Source organism: Megalops cyprinoides, chromosome 3, assembly GCF_013368585.1.
Source record: "Megalops cyprinoides isolate fMegCyp1 chromosome 3, fMegCyp1.pri, whole genome shotgun sequence".
Classification (NCBI taxonomy): domain Eukaryota; kingdom Metazoa; phylum Chordata; class Actinopteri; order Elopiformes; family Megalopidae; genus Megalops; species Megalops cyprinoides.
The window spans coordinates 21084200-21104339 of NC_050585.1; the positions used below are offsets into that span (position 1 = coordinate 21084200).

At 44.7% G+C, this 20140-nt stretch overlaps 3 protein-coding genes across 3 annotated transcripts; 2 read left to right on the forward strand and 1 right to left on the reverse strand.

The window, feature by feature from the left end:
- Positions 1 to 302: 302 nt before the first annotated feature.
- fosl1b (FOS like 1, AP-1 transcription factor subunit b) lies at positions 303 to 5219 on the forward strand. The gene is made up of 4 exons (XM_036525356.1): positions 303 to 451; positions 1819 to 2148; positions 4035 to 4142; positions 4645 to 5219. Exons 1-4 carry the CDS (start codon positions 326 to 328, stop codon positions 5212 to 5214), a joined length of 1134 nt encoding a protein of 377 aa, XP_036381249.1. The 5' UTR covers positions 303 to 325; the 3' UTR covers positions 5215 to 5219.
- A 3802-nt stretch (positions 5220 to 9021) lies between these two features.
- Positions 9022 to 10508, reverse strand: LOC118775648 (coiled-coil domain-containing protein 85B-like). The gene has a single exon (XM_036525660.1). The coding sequence runs from the start codon at positions 9675 to 9677 to the stop codon at positions 9075 to 9077; it is 603 nt and encodes a 200-aa protein (XP_036381553.1). The 5' UTR covers positions 9678 to 10508; the 3' UTR covers positions 9022 to 9074.
- Positions 10509 to 11632: 1124 nt separating this feature from the next.
- Positions 11633 to 18139, forward strand: LOC118775422 (acidic fibroblast growth factor intracellular-binding protein B-like). The gene is made up of 11 exons (XM_036525331.1): positions 11633 to 11978; positions 12590 to 12674; positions 14474 to 14672; positions 14820 to 14946; positions 15129 to 15229; positions 15555 to 15688; positions 16323 to 16431; positions 16758 to 16821; positions 17059 to 17145; positions 17740 to 17837; positions 17962 to 18139. Exons 2-11 carry the CDS (start codon positions 12590 to 12592, stop codon positions 18029 to 18031), a joined length of 1074 nt encoding a protein of 357 aa, XP_036381224.1. The 5' UTR covers positions 11633 to 11978; the 3' UTR covers positions 18032 to 18139.
- The last annotated feature ends 2001 nt before the right edge of the window (positions 18140 to 20140 follow it).

Consider the following 20140-nt stretch of genomic DNA (forward strand, 5'->3'; position numbering starts at 1 on the left):
TGCGTAGACTTCACTTTCTAATCTAACTGTTGGTTGTTCTTTATCCTTTTTTTGTGGAAAGGCGAAGCACTGTGTTGAGTGTTGGTTCTTAATTTACCCGGTTGAAACGGTGTAAAATGGACTCGACTCCCTAGCTCTCACAAAAAGGGGTTTCCTCACTTTGAATGTGTCAGATTCACGTTGCGGGTATCCTGTAGAAGTGCGATCTGAATTACCATAGTTCACGTAATCATTTAGATTTAATTTCCATATTTGTCTGCCGGATTATTTTCAGAATATCCTCTGTTTCAAAACTTCCTATTTGTGGAATTTGGTGTATGAAGCAATGTACCGGAACTATGACAACTTCGGTGGAGGGAGCGATCAGTCCTCCAATACTGGTTCTCCAAGAGTTACTGGACCAAACTCTGGAATGCTAGATTCGGGTGACACACCTACACAACAGCAAGAGGTTTGGAATATGTTTTAATTTCTGCATATCTTATTTAATTCAAGAACAGTTTGATTTGTGTTTTTAAAGGTTTGGCTGGAGTAGCATGCGTTTTGAAGTGGATAAATATAGCTACAATTCATAAAGATATATAATTGTTACTGGTACAAACGTTCGTCTGAGATGAATAGTAAATATAAGGAATCTACGTATTATCTTCATGGAACTGCCTGAAAAATACGAATATGCTAGTTTTGAGTTGCTCTGGACACCTGACCCTAATTCTTATTATAACGGACTCCGATTGGAACGGTTCCATTTCACTTTAACGGTCAATTGAATCAGTTTCATTTCGATAAAGATGGTTTGGGAATACTGATCTCATGACATACAATCACTACGTGACTATATAGCTGTTATATGTTTTGTGCCACAGATCGTTTGGTCTATTGACACTAGAAAATGAAAACAACTACAACTTTATTATTACTATTACTGCTACTAGCCCTAGTAACCATGATACGAAAAATTCGATTCGGCCTATTGGCTGCAGCAGTAGTATCTTCCATGTGTGTACATATGTGCCCTGTTCTGGAAAAACTTGATAAGTCTCTTAAAGTTGATTGTGTAAAACTACAAGACAAATACAGGCTGCTACAAACTTCTTAAGCACTGAGTGTTACACACCTGGTGTACCTGCACCAGCTGGTGTAGGGTACGGATCCACCCCTTCAACCAGCCACAGAAACACCTGGGCAGGTGTGACAGATGTGTGGGACAGTCAGTGATGTCATTTTTTACACCAAGGCATCATCTGTCTATGTTGATAACTTTTGGCATGCATCAGATGGTAATGGGTGGTAATGTAACTAACAGCAGCACGGTGGTTGCAGTGACAGCAGTAATAGCAGAATATTAATATCAGTAGCAGTGCTCATTTTCATGTGTGTTTATGTCCAGCTGTGTGTGGCTTTGTTTATAACCAAGCAAACAGATTTGGCAATGTACAGTAGGCTGTGACATGAACAGGATTTACAGAGTGCTGCGTGCTTTAAACACATGACATTACAGGCATTGGGATAATAACCAGCAGAATATCAATCTGTGTGTCTGAAGGTGAAAGAATCTGGAAAACAGTGTTTTTGATGCAAAATAACATTATTTTCATCCCACACACAGAGCCATTTCTCATATCTATGTGTTCCACCTCCACATCAGTCTCTATAAATATCTAACCTCTGCATCCTTTGCCCTCTTCTTCTCTCCATCTTCTCTCTCTTCTGCATTTTCTGCTTCTCCCCATCCCTCCATCTCAACCTCCTTTTCCATTCCCTCTCTCTCTTCCTCTTCCCTCTCCCTCATTCCTCCTCTCACTCTCCGTTTCTCAGCCTCCCCCTCTCTCACACCCCTCCCCCCCTCTCCCTCACCCCGTTCCTCTCCACCATCCTGCTGCCATGTCCTCCCAGCAGAAGTTCCCATTGGCCGGGCCTGCTCAGTTTGTTCCCAGCCTCAATGCCATCACCTCCAACCAGGATCTCCAGTGGCTTGTACAGCCATCTCTCTGGGCCCAGCCGGGTCCCTCTGGGAGCCCCCTGCCCCCTTTCCTGAACCCTCCAGGACCACGCTGCTTGACGCCTGCCCAATCTGCTCACCCAGGGCCAGCGGTAAGGGGTGGTACGGCACTAGGGGGCACAACGAGAAGGCGACCGGATGAACACGTATGTAACTAGACTGTGTGATGTTCAATGGAAAATAGCAGGTGGAACATGTGTGCTGTTAGAGCGCATGTGGTTGTGTATAAAACAACCATAACAATAAATGTGTAGCTGGACTGGACTAGATTTAGTGTAATGTGGACCAGTGTAAATCAGCTGGAAGGATATGCATGTTGCTTGGCTGTGTGTGATTGAGGGTTTTTCTTTTTGACTTTGTTTTGTGAGAGTAAAACAATGGCTCTTGTGAAAAAAGTACACCTTTGCAAAAAACCTTTTTGACACCTTTAAGGAGATGGACAGGAATAAAAAAAAGATACAGAACAGACCCAGTTCCGACAAAGACTGTTGAGTCATTGAAGTGTGTGTGTAACATCCTGTTGTATGACTGAACGTGACAGACAGTAGGACACATGTTTACAAACCTGTAAGTGACTCGTAGCTGATGGAAAAACCCAGGGCTGATAACTGTCATGTAACTGAACTGTGTGTTTGTGGGTTTTACTGTCTCATTGTGTTAAACTGTTTAGTTTTTTGTGATGGAAAACTGAAAACGTATGAATGTGTCAGGAAATGCTAACAGCGTGAATCCTAATAGTGTGTCCATGTATGCAGTATGTGTGTGTATGTGTCTATGAATGTGTGAAGATTATGTGAAGGAATTATTGTGTGAATATGTAAGGGAAGGAGTGAGTGAGTGTGTGTGAATGACATTAAAATATATATCAGTTATTTATATCTATATAATAAATTTTATCAATTGAAACTACCTCCAGAGCTGATACTCTAACAAAAAGAGTTTGCTGAAATGAACAGTCATTTTCTAACAATATCCCTTCACCAGCATATCCTGCTATCAGGTCTACATCAAGTTCAAATGTCAATATTCAGTACTTATCAAAAGGCCACACTGATTCCTCTCACCTTGGTGATGAATACAGCTGGAGGGGCGCAGAAGAAAAATGCTATGGCCACCGTTTAATGAGCAGAAATCCCTGAGAGGGATCTAAACCACAGAGAACGTGATAACTTTGGATGGATGCAATGATTTTTAGGTTTTAAGAGCAAGGGGTGAAAAATGACGGGACAGGAAATCGGAAGCCATGTGACTCACCAGGGTGGGTCATATGACTCGTACCTGAGTCACATCGGGGGTCTGAGAGTGAGTCACTCTCGCAGCATAAAGCGCGGGAGAAGAGAGGGAGAAAACGGGGGCGTGGGAGTAGATTGCAACTGGGGCAAGGACTTTTGAAAGGGCTTCTAAAGGGGTTCAAAGACAAATCGATGTGTTTGCGTGAGAGCGAGTTTGTTTTTCAGACTGCGGTGATAAACGCTTTCCACTAGATGGCAGTGCTGTGACAAATTACACAGTGCTTGCGTCTGTATGCACTTGTCTGTGCTTGTATGTTTACGTGTATTGAGGCATGCCTGTGCCCAACGTGAAATCGCTCCTTCAGTCGTCTCTCTTTTATCTATTTAATGTCGATGCCCTATTAAGAAGTCTCCATTTATTTCATCATAAGTTTTTTTCAAATGGGACCCAGGGACTGAAACGTTCATCTCACTGGCCATAGAATTAACCTGCCGCGATAAACTCATGTCTTTCATGTGGTAACTGTATTAACATTTTCGCTATTTTCCAGCAGTTTCTCGGCCACCTTTTCCCAGGGTCAGAGAATAACGTTTCATTTTTTCCAAATTTGCCTTTGTTTTCAGCTTTTTTCCCCTTCATTTCCTCTGTAAAATCCACTATGCTATATGCACAGCTGTTTGTGACGATATTAATATTTTTGAAAATTTTGTGTAAAGTGTAATAATTAGTATTTCTTTTCACTACCTGCCCCCATGAACCCCCCCCCCCCCCCCCCCCCCCCCCCCTTCTCTCCCTTAAGCTGACACCAGAGGAACTGGAGAGGAGGAGGATACGGAGGGAACGAAACAAGATGGCTGCTGCTAAGTGCCGTAACCGCCGCCGCGTGCTAACGGACACCCTGCAGAATGTGAGCTCAGTCTCTTAAGCAATGAACAACCTCACACAGCCAATAGACACAGCCACCTGCTGCCAGCTCTCGCAGGGTGTAGAACATAACACTTGACTGATGGGGGCGTTATCCCATAGAGTGTTTAACTTACTCAGTGAGACACCGAAGACGGAGTAACTCACTAACAACCCCAAGATGGGTACACAGAGGCAATCACAATGGTAAACCTGACCTGGAGTTTAGGTCTCTGGTGCAGGAAATGACTGTATGTTTACGTGATTGATTGTATCCCTTTTCCACAGGAACCAGGCCGGCTCATTATACCCCCTTTCCACTGTAGAGCTGGATTCAGGCTGGCTCATTATATCACTCTCCCACTGTAGATCCGGCTCCAGCTCTGCAGAGTAAAATGTGCCCAGACCTCAGGGGTTTGTTCCATCTCCTGTGGCTGACAGCCTGAAGTGTAAAGTAAGCAGTGAAACACATGGACTGACACCCTGTTCTCTGCCTGCTCCCCCAGGAGACCGACCGCCTGGAGAGTGATAAAGCCCAGCTACAGAAGGAGATCGCCGGGCTGGAGAAGGAGAAGGAGAAGTTGGAGCTGGTTCTGGAGGCCCACAAGCCCATCTGCAAGATCCACAGCTCTGACTCCGACTCCGACCACAGTTCTGCGAGGCCCACCACAGGGCGCATCAAAACCGAACCAGAGGATCACGAGCTCCCTGGTCCTTCGTGCAGCAGCCGCCGCACCAGGCCTGAAAAAGCAAAGCCAAAAATGACCCTGCCAACCCCTGTCACCCCCTCCCCTGTGTCCTCTGCTCCTCCTTCTCCCCCTGAGCCTGAATCTCTGCACACCCCTACCCTCATCTCCACCCCTTCTCTCACCCCCTTCACCGCTAGCCTGGTTTTCACCTATCCATCTGCCTCCCTGGACACTAACACCGCACCCCTCTCCCAACCCCACTCCTCTTCTACAGCCCAGTCTTCACAGACGAGCCAGCCTTGTGGAGTTGCCCATCGCCGTAGCAGCAGTAGCGGGGACCAATCGTCTGATCACTCTCTCAACTCCCCCACCCTCCTTACCCTCTGATTGGCTGCCAGCTCAACACTGTGAGACAAGAGAACACTCCAAGAGTTCCACTCTTATTGGCCTAAAGGCATGGAGTGTCATAATCAGTGTCAAATAGAAAAGTTGATGAAGCTGATGAAAAGCTACTGAAAACATTATGATGATGATAACGTTAACAGGGCATTCATGTCAAGATCTATGATTTGATATGTTACATACCATGTATGAAACATTACATTGATGGGTGAAAGCAATGTTTCCACTAGGTCCCCAGTGTCCTGGCCAAATTCTGACCATCAAATCATCCTATGGTTTAATTCGCTTAAAAAATCCTACCCTCTCCACCTCCACTAATGTATGGTGAGTGTGCTGATTTTTTCACCCAGGTGAGGGCCCACACAGTTTGAGGCTGAGGTCATTGACCCATCCCCTATCCCACTACGAAGTCCACTGAGTTCCGTGAAAGGCACTATATTAATGCAGTCGATCATTACTCATTATTATCACAGAAAGAACAGCTGGTCCAGGTCCCACTCAGAATTGCTGATGATGAGACTGTGACTGAGACAGCTTGGAGCCGTTGCTGTAAGTCAGAGGGAAAGTGGAAGTGATTCACAGGAGCTGAGCACTTCAGAACAAAGCATACATCTGTGCTCTGCAAGTGCAAAGACAGCTCTCTGCATATAAGGCCCTGCTTCCTGCCAGTGGCTTAATTCTGGTTACCTCACCTGCAGTGTGGAGGGGGAATTGGCTCTGGGCTGTCTGACATCAGGGTAATGTTTCATACATATCTCAGAGACTTTGTCTTTCATTGTTGTAGGGAGCCTGAGGAAGGTTGAACCAGAAGGAAAGTTTGCAGCCATGCAAATGTTCTGAGTATGTTTTGTGAATGAAACTAAAAGATTGGCAGGTACTGTTGCACCCTCATCGTCTGGCTTTTTGTATCTGATGTTGGGAATTTTCGCTCCAGCACCTAAACAGAAATGTTGTGCAACAGAACAAGCTTTATCTATATTACAAAACATCAATGTTAATTTTTATTACACTGAAGTGCCAGTTTAATTATGAATGTAATACAGATAATGTATTTTCTCATTAAGCTGAACCTTTGCCTATGATTTGTACTGGTACTACATTTATTCATGTGACATCTGGATGTAAGGATTACAATGTCAATATGATGTATTCAAAAGGATCTATAAAACTGAAAGCAATGCATTTATGTCTGGAGTTCTATAAATGTTAAGTTGACTGAAAAAGAGAATTTGACTGGGAGTCACTGATGCAGTTTAGACTTCATTTGCTGCCTATTCCAAAGCTCAAAGCTATGACTCTCACTCAGCCAGAATGGATAGTATTTATTAGAGTAATATCACGTAAAGTGGAAATGTCAACAGGTACAGAGGTGTACTGAAACACATTTAATCAAGGACAGAGCCTTCTTCCTTGGTTGAACATATAAGTAACATCATAACAATTTTTATTACTTTGTGTGCTTGCATGTGTGTATGACACTAAGCCATACATAAGATGTTATAATTTGAAATGACATAATAAAAAATGTAGGCAAGATGTTAATACATTTCTGAGCATATTACTTATTGGGAGAAAACTAAGGCAGGACCCTAGGAAATTGGTATAGATATATATTTATACATGAGAGAAAAAGTTTATTTTCTATGTATGTTCTAATTGAACTAAAATCTCAGAATTGCATGTGTGTGAATGTACAATGAAGCAATAAAGATACAGAGTTTCTGAGCACTTAGTTGGCTAAATGGCTTCATGCTTAAGTCTGTGTTTGAGTTCTTTTATATCACTGTGAGTTGGCTCTTTCTTAAGTCTGTGTTTGACTTCTTTCATGGCCCTTTGAATGGGTTTATCATTTTTTTGAGAAGGTTCCTACATAATTCGTATTTCAATAGTGGTCTGCTGGTTTAAGCACAACTGTGCTTGCAGGGAAGAGAAGTGTGGAGAATATGGTTGATTCTCAATGTGGAGAAGTTGTTGATTCACAGGACTATGATATGGGTGGGTGGAAGTCAGGTTGTAAGTCCTGGAAAAATACACAAACTCTCAAACATGCTCAAACAGCCACAAACATTTTTACACTCATGAGTTTCCACTTCATTAATTGTGTCCCATTGAAAAACAGTGAAGAGCAAAAACTTGTGATGAGCCTGGACATCTCAGGGAGTCTATCCAATCTCCACCCACTGACAGTTTCAGTATCCCTCCAATAACAAAGACTAACTAATTGACAAGATTGAGAGGACATTGCCCAGGAGACACCAGCAAATTCATCATTAAAAAGGGTTCATATAGTGGAAAAATGCTGCAGTACTGTACCGTAGTAAAAAGTACTACTTCCCTTGACATACACATAGACAGCACACCCACGGAATCTGAGAGAAAAGAGATGGGTTTGTTTTATTTACCTTTTGGGAACAGAATCAAAGCCCCTGATTTTTTAAAGAAAAAAGATGCTGATATATGGATCCAGAAGCTAGGTGTCATGCAGGTGTGTCTACTCAGTATCCCAGTGACTACAAGGAATTACTACCATGCAAACCCCAAGTCAGCCATGGCAGCTGCATGGTTCCGGGTAGGTCTGTCTCTCTGTTTAGCAGATTTGGCTCTAAATTAAATCACACATCCTTTTAACTGACTCTCAGTTTATCTGCACGGGGTACAAGTGCCACATTTGGACTCTCAAGTGCATTAAAGTAGAGTCGGATATGTGTTTGCTCACCTAAAACACAGTCAATTCCGTTTCTCATACTGTGAATCCTACCCACAGTCCCAGAGCCTGATGTTATTGTCAATACCTCCTTGGATTGTCTTTGGGAAAGGCCATCAAAAAAGGTATACTGTAATTTCACTTGAAAAGTAAATAGGTTACTTAGGAAACAAGAAGTAAACTGGGTCTTCTGAAATGAAGCAGGGCATTGAGCATCATCACATCTTTGACTTCCTTGCAGGACGATGTCATCCTAGAAAATGAGTCTGATTCACAAGATATAAAGGCATGGCTTCCCACATTTTACAAGCAAGCGACAAAATGTAAAATCCAAATTACTTTGGCGTGGGTAACCTGTCCAGTTTTGATTAAAGTGGACATACTTGGTAGAGACCTGTTTGAACATAATACATGAAGATTTTCTTACATACAAACGCCTGAGAAATCAGTTTTAGCTCCCTGTGCTGTGGGCCTGGGATTCCATTAAATAAGATGCACCTTGTGATGGGACACCTTAGTGACCTAGCGAGTGAGTTTTCCTGGCACAAAAAATATTTCAGCACCACGGCCAGATCCACTCCATAGCTGGGAAACTGGATACATTTACAAATAGTCTTGGCAAGGCCCTCTTCATGACAGTCTGTAAATCATAAAACTATTTTGGAGTGAGCCGGTGCAAGCCTAACACAGTCCAGCAGTACTAGATAACTGAAGTTCTTTGCAACCTAGGAAAGATTTCCTCTCACCAAACAAAGGCAACATGTGCATATTTATTAGCATATTTCTTTCCTTTTCCTTTCTTCAGTTGTACTAGTCCCATTCCAGTATAAGTAGTATTGTTAGTATTGTTTTCTTATCAGAAATTCAGAGCTTTTGTTACCAGCGGTTGAAATATATCCAGGTGAAATTCCTTGGAAATGTCCAAACGTACACTGCATACTTGTCATTAAAATTCTACTTGTGTTCGCGTATCTAAAATTGTATTTAAATTGTATTCAAACTTTTCATTAGGGGTGTTGTTATCAGAGCGTGCTCTCACATCCCCTCCCCCCCCCCCCCCCCCCCCCCCCCCCTCTCTCTCTCTCTCTCTCTCTCCCTCTCTCTCTCTCGCTCTCTCTCTCTGGCGGAGGAACGGTGCGGTTCATTCGTCAGGTGAGCAGACCAGGTGGAGCTGATCTGGGCTACCAACGCTCCCGGTGCTTGAGCTTCCATCGCCCAAATCCCGGGCGACCATGCCAATCAAACTGAGCTCCGCAGAGCCACCAGGGCTACAGTCGCCTCTGTTTATACATTCTTCCTCTAGGATCAAACACAGCTCCTTCAGGTCCAGATTATCCTTCGCCAGTCCATCCTGCAGCCGCTCCAGCTCCCGCAGCTTCTTCAGGTACCCACCGAGGTCCTCTCGCATCACTTTGGCCGTGTGGTGGCCGAAAAGCTGCCACTCTCGAGACAGCATCTTTCCCTTAAGTCTGTCGTCGTCCAGAAAACAGCACAAGTCGCGCAGTTCTTGGTTTTCTTCTTGAAGCTGCTGATTGACGGCTTTCAGCTCCCGAATTTCGAGCAGATGTCCTTGCAACTGTTTGTTGACCTCCTTCATCAGTCGTCCGCGCTGTATCAAAGCTGACATCTTCTCCGACTCCTCTTTGTGAAGTCGGGCCACTAGCTCCTCTTTGGAAAAGGCCATCAAGTCTTTGTCAGACATCTTAGACAGCTCTCGGTTGTAAATCTCACATTCGCTGCCCATTTTGTTGTATTTGTCGCAATAGTACGCTGCAATTCAATGTTGTGGGTCTGTGAAGATTTCAAATCCTCCAATTACAAATCTATCTAGATGGCACAATATGCGTTTTTGGAGATGCGATAAACCGTTTGTTTTAAAGAATGGGAGGCGATCCGTTCCCTCTCCCTCAACACCGTCCCCCATTCGCTATTAACAGTGTTAGCATTAATGTCAGTCACATAGGCGGAACAGGCCAGGAAAGTCTTTTGTTTTAATGTGATTTAATTGGTCAGTCGACGATTCATTTTACTATTACAGCTAACAAGGAAGCAGCACTTCGTGTAAAAAAGAAGAGGAGATGGTAAATATATGGGCTATTGATAACGTACAGGTTGTAGCCTACTTTGTCTTAGGACCCAAGTCCTCATGGTGCACTTTTTCAAGATAGGTAAGGAAAGAGAAGACACTCATCCATTCCTCGCTCCTGCCGACTGCACGCGGTGGAAGGCAGACAGGCGCTCCGCAGACGCTGTTGAGCTCTTTGTTTTTTCCTGTCGCTCTCGCTGCAGCCATGCGGAACAAACACAGTCACGCAAAGAAATTAGGATAACTTCAAATCATTTCTCATAATCACAAACGCTAATGTGCTGTAAATCCGGCTGTGGTCGTTCAGTCCTATCACGCAAAGGCGGCAATACAGCCAGTGGAACGGAAAGGCGCGGTGTAATCAAACAAAAATGGATTCTTCTTTGCAGCAACCGAAACGTACAGGGTAACCACGCGTCCAAACACTCGCGTGTCTTTCACTGTTGTTGTTTGACATGTGAGATATCACAATGTCCGCTCTCTCTCATTCGCCCCCGTTCGATAAAATGCAGTGAGCGTGTGCTCGAAATAATTTGCCTCTCTTAATTCCGTGTGCATGGAAATGTTGAATATGGTAAAAGGTCGTAGCCTAATTTCAGATGTTTCCTATCTCCATCTGACATCAAATAAACAAACAACTACAGTGCTTTTCATGTTATTCATATTCCCGAATAAATAGGAACGCATGCTACAAAACAAAAAAAAAATCTGCTTTATTCTCTCAATTGCTATTTTTTAATAAATTGTTCACAAACACAGCCTTTTAATCCAGAAAGCACAATGGTCACATTTATTCACACCTTTTAGTGATCTTAAAAGCAAAACCTTTGACAAAAATCTACACCAATATTCTATACTAAGTGGAAATTCAGTAAAGCCTTTGGAACTGTATAGAAGCATTCAAAGGCTTCCAGCTTCCCTGAGATATAAAAGAAGGTAGCACACACAGGAGGTCCATCAGTAGTATTGCCATGATTAAGGACAGAGAGAGCTCTCTTAAGACTGAGGTCTGTCCTCTGACCCCCACAATCTGGAGTGTTGACTGTAAAGGAATTCACAAGAAGCTGAATATACCACTGTTGTATTGTCCATTAAATGATAATGGCCAAGAAGAGACCACGGGCAGTGAGGAAAGTTGTCAGGAAGCAACTCTAAATCAGACGATAACCTGAACTAATTGGCATCCTCAGGTTACAAAGAGTTGGAAAGAACCATTTAAAGTTATATGCATAGATGATGCATTCATGGCCAGGTTGCAAGGAAAAAGCCTCTTCTGAAGGCAAGTAACAAAAAGAGGTAACTTGAATGAAGATTGGAAGCATGTCTGCTTATCAGATGAAATCAAAACATGCTCATCAGCTTTATGGCCTCAAAGGGAGAAGCTTATATTGAGAAAGAAGCCATACCCACTGTGATAGGAAAGCCACATGTTGTTCAAGTCAAGATGAAGTCAGGGTGAAGTAATTCCCTTGTTTTTTCACTTCTTATTCTTCCTCCTCTTCTTTTTATTCATCAGATGCTCTTATCCAAGAGCCGATTCAACACCCTGTGCTGTAGGTGGCGCTAATACACTACATGTAGCAATGACAACTCAATCCAGAGAAGAAGGCTAACATTCCGAGCATGAAAAGGGGCCAATAAGTACTAATATTAACGAGTTTGTTTCCACTTGCGCTTATAGTAGAGATCTGTGAATACAGGTGGACTGTTCGTTCTATCTGCAGTGGCTGTATCAGTAATTCATTCGTAACTCAGCGAAGTGGCTGGCCTGAGAGCTTTGGGTTTTAACTGCGCAAATAACGTTACTCGGCACTGCAGATGCTGGTCACGGGCAAATACTGTAGGAATTATACTCCACATGTCGCAGGAGTATTAGCTACCTAGTTATCTAGTTATTGATGTTGTAGTTTGCTCTACCGTAGACGAACGCACGTGACAAGCAACGGTTGCTTTTGAAAGGTGAGACACGTTTTAATTTAGCAAATTAATTAGCTTTTAACGACATCACTGAACTGTATAGCAGTTAGCGCGCCCTAATACTTGCACCGGGTTAATAACCCGTATAATTACGTAACCAACAAGCTAGCTTGTTCTCTAGATAGGTTAAAACCGTAAAATATCTTTCATAACAGTCCAGGTAGCTAGCAATCGATACAGGTGCGTTTAAAATTGAATACTTTTTATTAAGTGACTTCTGATGGTTTGATAGTTAGCTAGCAAGCTGGATGTAAAACTCAGGTTGTCACGCAGATTAGACAGTGATTCAGCTAATTTGCTAAATCTAGATGTGAAGTAATCCCATTTTGACTTCGTTTTTTTCCTGAGGAACTAAAAAGAAAAAGAACTAAAAGAATCGAATTGCCCTGATTAAAAAAAATCAGTCATATCCCCCTTTTTAGCCAACTCCACGTTTGTACGATGTACGTCATAAAAACCGTTGTAATTACATTAGTTGTCCGTCCTGACAGCTAAAATACAGTTTCCCAACCCTCTTTATATCTTCAGATCATATCTTAAAATATACATTTTAAATCATGGCAGCTACTTATAAGCCTGTTTTCCCTCTTAAGATGTCGATGGAACTGGATGTGTTTGTGGGGAACACCATGCTGTTGGATGAGGAGGTTTACAAGCTGTGGCTGGACGGCTACACAGGTCAGTCCGAGCGCGTGAGAGCGTCAGTTCGCAGCCAGGGATCCCTAACAGGAGGGCTAGTTGTCGTAGGAAAGCAACGTGTTTTGAGTTCTTAAACATACTTAACTGTCTCAACAATAAGTAAAATATTGTTTCTGACTTCATCAGAGACGGTTTACTTCTAGACTTTACACTGTTTCTTCATTTTAGCAGCTTTTAGCGCAGGGTCTTCAGCACAGTATTTTCCGTCCAGTCAGGTCAGCGTTTTAAACACTCTGGCACAACAACATTAAGCAGTGCAGAGCCAGACTTGTGTCCCATTTTCACGCTGCCGTTGCAGCCTAATCTGGTTTCTGGGATTCACGGTGAGCCCGGGCGTCTGTCCCTCTGTCTCGAGCTTAGAGCAAGAGGTCTGACCATGTCGCAGCGTATTCGAACATGTCCCTGCAGGTGTCATAAGTCAGAGTGATACTGAAGGCAGTAATTCCCGGTCTCAGCTGTAGGCGCCCACCACGCATGCAGGTTGAGCTCTACCTGGCGACTTAGGTGTGATTGAATACTACTGTTGTCTAGATTAAAAGGGTATTTTGTCCTTACTTATTTTTATTTGTGCTTCTGATAAATTGTTACGTATATTTCAATTTCAGTGTTTTCATTTGATCATTTTAAGACCTAAAACATTTAATTGACAAATGGATTGGCTCAGATGAAGCCTAAGATACACTATATGGCCAAAAGTATGTGGACACCCCTCCTGATTATTGAGTTTAAGTGTTTCAGCCACACTGATTGTTAACAGGTGCATAAAATCAAGCACATAGTCATGCAATCTCCATAGACAAACCTTGGAAGTAGAATGGGTTGTACTGGAGAGCTCAGTGACTTTAAACATGGCACTGTCATTGGATGCCATATTTGCCACAAGTCAGTTTGCAAAATGTCTGCCCTGCTAGACCTGCCCCGGTCAACTGCAAGTGCTATTATTGTCAAGTGGAAGCGTCTAGGAGCAACAACAGCTCAGCCACGAAGCAGTAGACCACACAAACTTACAGAGTGGGGCTGCTGAGTGCTGAAGCGCGTAGCACGTAAAAACCGCCTATCCTCTGTTGAATCACTCACTTCAGAGTTCCAAACTGTCTCTGGCTGCAACATCAGCACAAGAACTGTGTGTCGGTAGCTTCATGAAATGGGTTTCCATGGCTGAGCAGCTGCACACAAGCCCAACATCACTATATGCAATGCCAAGCGACAGCTGGAGTGGTGCAAAGCACGCTGCCACTGGACTCTGGAGCAGTGGAAACGTGTTCTCTGGAGTGATGAATCACACTTCACTATCTGGCAGTCTGATGGACAAATCTGGGTTTGTCAGATGCCAGGAGAGCGCTACCCACTGGAAAGCACAGTGCCTACTGTAAAGTTTGCTGGAGGAGGGATAATGGTCTAGGGCCATTTTTCAGGGTTTGGGCTAAGCCCCTTAGTTCCAGTGAAGGGTAACATTAATGTTACAGCATACAAAGACATTTTAGACAATTGTTTGCGGAAGGCCCAAAATCTTGTGGAAAGCCTTCCCAGAAGAGTGGAGGCTGTTATAGCTGCAAGGGGGGGGCAACTCCATATTAATGCCCATGGTTTTGGAATGGGATGTTGTAGTTGATGTTGATGTCCAATGAGCTCATATAGGTGTGATGGTCAGGTGTCCACATACTTTTGACCATATTGTGTATATTCCCTCCTTGTCTCCCTCTCACTCTCCCTCCCCTTCACTCCCCCCTACCTCTCCCTCTGTCTCCCTCTCACTCTCTCTCTCCTCTTTCCTTCAGTGGGCGATGCGGTGCGCCTGCGATTGGAAGGAGGGGTCCTGCAGGAATGCGAGGCGAGCGAGGAGGTGCTGCACAGTGACACCATGGACCAGTTCCGCACCTTCCAGATGTGTGAGAGGTTCCTGCACTGCCCCAGCAAGCTGGCCAATCAGCTGCTGTTCCAGATCCCCCCGCACCGTCAGGCCATGCTCATCGAGAGGTGGGTCACCAGGATGTCTGTCTACCTGTCGCCGTGTGTGCCCCCCCCCTCTTTCTTTCACTCTGTCTGTTTTCATTTCTGTGTACGTTTCTTACTGTCTCTGTGGATCTCCCTGCTGAAATGGCACGTGTGTATGTGTGTTTGTAGATATTACATGTTTGACAGTGGGTTTGCGAGGGAACTGTTGGGGAAGAAGCTGTCAAAAGGAACCAAGAAGGACCTGGATGATGTCAGTGCCAAGACTGGGATCACCCTGAAGAGCTGCAGGCGTCAGGTAGGAGAAGCCATGTGATCACAGCTTCCACCTCTGTTTACTGGATCCACGCAATCTTTGCACTTCTAGACTAGGAGATATTGTCTAATAATGGCAAGCACAGCATTTTGTGGGTTTATTCGGATTTTAATTCTTGGCTGTTTCTTCCCTTGTGTGTTTCCCTGATTCTGTCTCCTGCCCAGTTTGATAACTTCAAGCGTGTGTTTAAAGCGGTGGAGGAGCTCAAGGGCCCCCTGGTGGAGAACATACAACATCACTTCCTGCTGTCTGACAGACTGGCCAGGTGAAGGATCTGTACAACTGAGCACCGGGATCAGAGTGATAGCAATTTTGCTACAATACAAAATAATACAAAATGAATAAAAAGAAGTTAAAAAATAGAAAAATACAGGAAACAAAGAACAAACAAACCTACATTTTCAGAGAAAATGTAGAGATGAGATAGAGATGGAGATACAGACAGAGTAAAGCAGAGAGAGAGAAGGTGAGAAATATATGGAGAAAGTAAGCGAGAGGGAGAGACAGATGCAGGGAAAGAGAGAGAGAGCGGAAGAGACAGAGAGCTAACCCTGCATCCCTCCTTCCCTCACCCTTTCCTCTGTCTCCAGGGACTATGCAGCGGTGGTGTTCTTCGCGAATAGCCGCTTTGAGACAGGGAAGAGGAAACTGCAGTATCTGTCCTTCCAGGACTTCGCGTTCTGCGCCCGGCAGCTCATTAGCTACTGGACAGTGGGCTCTGTGGGTAAGACACTTCCTGGATTTCTACACTCGTCTTGCAGTCTCAGTTGTTACAGTCATTGCTACTGTAAAATTAGGTTCAAATAATTGTGGTCACTGATAACCATTTGATCAGTTCAAGACCAGTTTGAATACAACAGAAAGTCCGCATACACAGAAACGGAAAAACTGCAAACTTGTGAGGTAGTGCTAGAAAGTAGTTGTTGGTGTCGGAGAACAAAGGAAATGTTGAGCTGGAATTGACCCTCTTCAGTGTGTGTGAGGTAACGTGGGTAGCCTGTTCATATCAGTATGTATGTGCGTATGTGCAGATTGATGGGGAATGTGACATTTGTATGTGTTAGTAGGATTGCATGTCCGTGCACTATTTTGATTTGAAAGACTACAAAACGACACACAATCTGGTTGATGTGAAGAGGCTGTGGGGTTTAAAGGAGGGCAGTGAGGATGCCGCGGGGAATTGCAGTCTCTTACCCTCCCTTTCCTGGCTGCCTGTTCTAATGGAACATTTCTGTCTGTCCTCTCTCATCGTTGGGAGGTGTTCCGAGTCCATCTCCTGCTGTCAAGAATGATGTCCTGTTTTTGCTGGGTTGAATTGTTTGCAAGTGTTCGAATAATTCTTTTTCTCTCTCCCTCAGATAGCATGCTGGAAGGCATGGATGTGGACCTAGAGAAAGAGTTTCTCCATGATCTGAAAGACCTGAAGATTTTAATCACTGACAAAGACATGCTGGACCAACACAAGAGGTGAGTGTGTTTGTGTGCACACCTTTACACATGTCAAGTTTATCTGTCAGGTGTAGATAGATAGACAAGGAAAGAAAACTTGTCCACAGAAGGGAAATTTCTTGCCCAGCCAAGACAAGTCCAAGACAACAGTACAGCATGACAAAAATCAGCTCACAAGTTTGAAACACATTAGATCTACAATAAATAAAGTTGTGTTGGGGAAGGTTGTGAAGAGCTTAGTGATTTTCTGTTCTGTGACTAGGATCTCATCCTCTTTCATCTCTCTCTCTTTTCCCTCTCCTCTGTCTCTTCATCCCTCCTTTTTTCTCTGTTTCTAATCATAGTCTGGTGTGTGCCGCACTCAGGGGAAAGATCAAGGTGTTTAACGAAATGGAGGGCAACTTTAAGGTGAGGCATGGGGGCGGAGTAGAACATCCTTAGACAGCACAGAGCAGCTCATGGCTTGGTACATGTACCCATACATACCCAGGAAATACAGCCCTACGTGCAGGCCAGTACATGGCTGGTCAGATGGCCTGCGCTGTTTGTGGCCCTCCCTGTAATCTGTGTCCACTCTGCTTGTATTTACAGATTGATGTGATAAATGCACACCTCTTGCTCTCATCCTCTATCTCTCACTCCCAGAATCTCTCCAGGGCTCTGGTGAATATCGCTGTCAAACTGACGCACACCAAAGATGTCAGAGATTTATTCATCGACCTTGTGGAGAAGGCACGTCTCTCTAATTTCCTCTGTATCCCACCGGAATACTTCCTTTTTGGAGTGTTGTAATTTGAGTATAATTTGATCACTTCTGGGCATTCTTTCTCTTTCTTCACCCGGTTTGGTTTCAGGTAAAATCCCTGCCTGAGCTCCCTGAACCTCAGTCAGTAACAGTCTGATTCTGTTGGGAGTAGAGGAGTGTATGTCAGCCAGACTCCCCTCCTCTCTCTGCCCATTAGTGCCCTCTAGTGAGTGGTCCAGGGGCTGTGTGTTACTCAGACGTGAACAGTGGACAAACACCTGTCCTCTGTTTGGCTGTTGCTCCGCTGTGGTGCATTGTGGGAGTATATTGGAGAATCGCAATTGTCACTCTTCAGCAAAGGTAGAGGACATGACAGTGTGGCTAACGTGTGCTCATTGATTCCAAAGTTAGAGCAAAAAGGGGGGAAAAAAAGAATAAAGAAATTCAAAAATTCAGCAACTAAGATCATGTTTGCAGAGGTGTGGTCTTAGTTCAGATTTGTTTCCCTCTTTCTCTTTCACTCTTTCTCTCCCCTCATCTCCCTTTCTCTCTCTTGCTTGTTCTCCCTCTCCCTCTCTCAGTTTATCGAGCCATGCCGGTCAGACAGGTGGGCCGTGGGAGATATCAGGCTCTTCCTCACTCATTACACCAGCACAGCACACAAACTGGACACATTCAGGTCAGTCTAACGCCTAGTTTACTAGTTTATTAATATACCAGGTTTCATGTTGGAAAGGAAACAAATTATTCTAAATGAAAATGTCATTCCTCCCCCCATCCCTCTCTCTCTCTCTCTCTCTCAGGCATCTGGTGATTTGGGACAGATACATGGGGGTCGTCAAGAGCTGCATCCTGAAAATGTACCATGATTAGATCCATCCTCCATCCCTGCATTTGCACTCTTCTGTTACAAGTTCCACTCTCTCCTTTTCTTTCTCAAGCTTCTCATGCCCCCCCCCTCTCTTTCTCTGTCCCTTTCTATCTCTCTCCCTCTATCTTTGTTTACCGTACTTGTAAATAGACTGTACTTCTTAACTGTACTGTGAATTGTGACTCAGTTTATGTAAAAGGGATTATTTGACACTGATTTGTGGTACTGTTATTGTGTATATGAGTATGTGTGCACAAGAGAAAGTGTGATTGAGCAAGTCACTGTGTGGCTGTGTGGTGTGTATTTACTAAGTGGTGTGTGTGTGTGTGTATGTGATTGTGTGTAGAAAAAGTGTGTGAGTGTGTGTGGCCTCGGCTGGGGGTAGGGAGCAGTAGGGGGTGCAGTTGGTCAGGTCTGTCTGAAAGGGGGTGGGGCCAGGCTGAGCTGAGGGTTTTATTACGCTGTAAAACTCTCGACTGGGACAGCTGTCGCCCCACCCCCCACCCCCCATACGCCCAAATGGTCATGGAAACTTTCCCCTGTGAATTTAACTGAAAAGACACTTACAGCGCCTGTTTACATACTTAGCAAATAGACCCCGCCATGTGGATGCAATACATACTGACTGCATTACTGGGCTAGAGCAGGCATATACGCTTTTGTGCAGTGTATCTTTTCTCTTGTGTTGCACAGTGTAACTCTGCATGGCTGCATTCAGTCCGTGATGAAGTACATGCTCGATGCTCCATATTTCCATGCCTCCTTGTATGGAGCAGCTGTGTGTTTCTGCTGTGGACACACAGGCTTAATGTCTGTCGCAGGACTCGGGTCACTGTTTCCACTGCATCTAAACACTTGCACACAAACACCTTTACATTGCATGGCGAGGGAGGCCAATTTAAATATTTAGACAGGAGAAAATAAAAATCGGACCACTCTTCCAGCAGGGCACGGTCCCTCCCTGTCTCTCTCTCTTTCTGTAACTTCTCGCTTTCTGTAACTTCTCTCTCTCTTTTCTCTAATTTTTGTGCACATTCCTCCTGTTGCTCTGTCAGGCTATAAATATTCGGCTCTGTTCGAGAAAGAGAGCGAGGAAGTTTTGTGGGGGGGGGGGGGGGGGGGGGATCAGGCCTGGAGGGGGGTAAAGAGGGAGGGAAAGAGTGATGAGGGAGAGACAGAAAGAGGGTGCATTTGTCTTTTGGGGACAGAAGGAGAGAAATGTGGGGTGTGTGTGTGTGAGGAGGGGGGGGGGTGACGGGCACAGTGAGGTTAAATGAAAGCAGGTGTGTTATGACCCCTGGACTTCTCTTTTTGGGGGGGAGGGGGAATGTGCTGCTGTTGCTGTTTCTGGGATTTGGAATTTGGGCGGCAGACCAGGAATTCACGTCCTGGGGGGTTGGAGAGAAAAACGGGGGATTGGCAGTGCGAGGAGGGGGGGCGGGGGGTGTAGCAGGACTGGGCTGTCCCATCCCATCTTTCTCACACACACACATTCATTCTGTGGCAGTCGATCCGACCGCTCGCTCCCCCACCACAGACACTACCACACAGCCGCAAATCAGCCAGCACAAGGTGGAGAGACAGGACAACAGAGGGCTGAAAGAAAGGGAAGATTTAGCTCTGTGCTTCAAAAGGAAGAGAAAGGGTGGGAGAGAAAGTGGTGCGGACGGACGGAGCGGAGCTGAGAGATAACGACAAGGAGCGGGAGAAGGAAGGAGTGAGGGAACTCTGCAGGGAAGGCAGCGGCTCTCAGAGGTTAGTATGTTTCTGTTGGTGTGTGAGCTACCACATGTGTGTGTGTCTGTGTGTTACTGTTTATCTCTCTGGGGCAGGAGGGTTTGTAGAGGGTTTGAGGGGTTGGTTTGTAGAAGAGGGGGGCAAGATCGTGTGTTTTGAAGGGAAGTAAAGAGGAGGGGGTTACATGACCGAGAAAGAGAGAGATGGCTATCGGCACACTTGCTGAATGTACCACTGTACTGCCTTACAGTAACGCTAACACACGGTTCCACTCCTGCGTCACTGAGTCTGTTACACTTTACACTCCACAATGCAAGCCTTATTTACTGTTGTTTACTGGTAGTTGTACACATATTCAGCTTAGGTGCTAATCA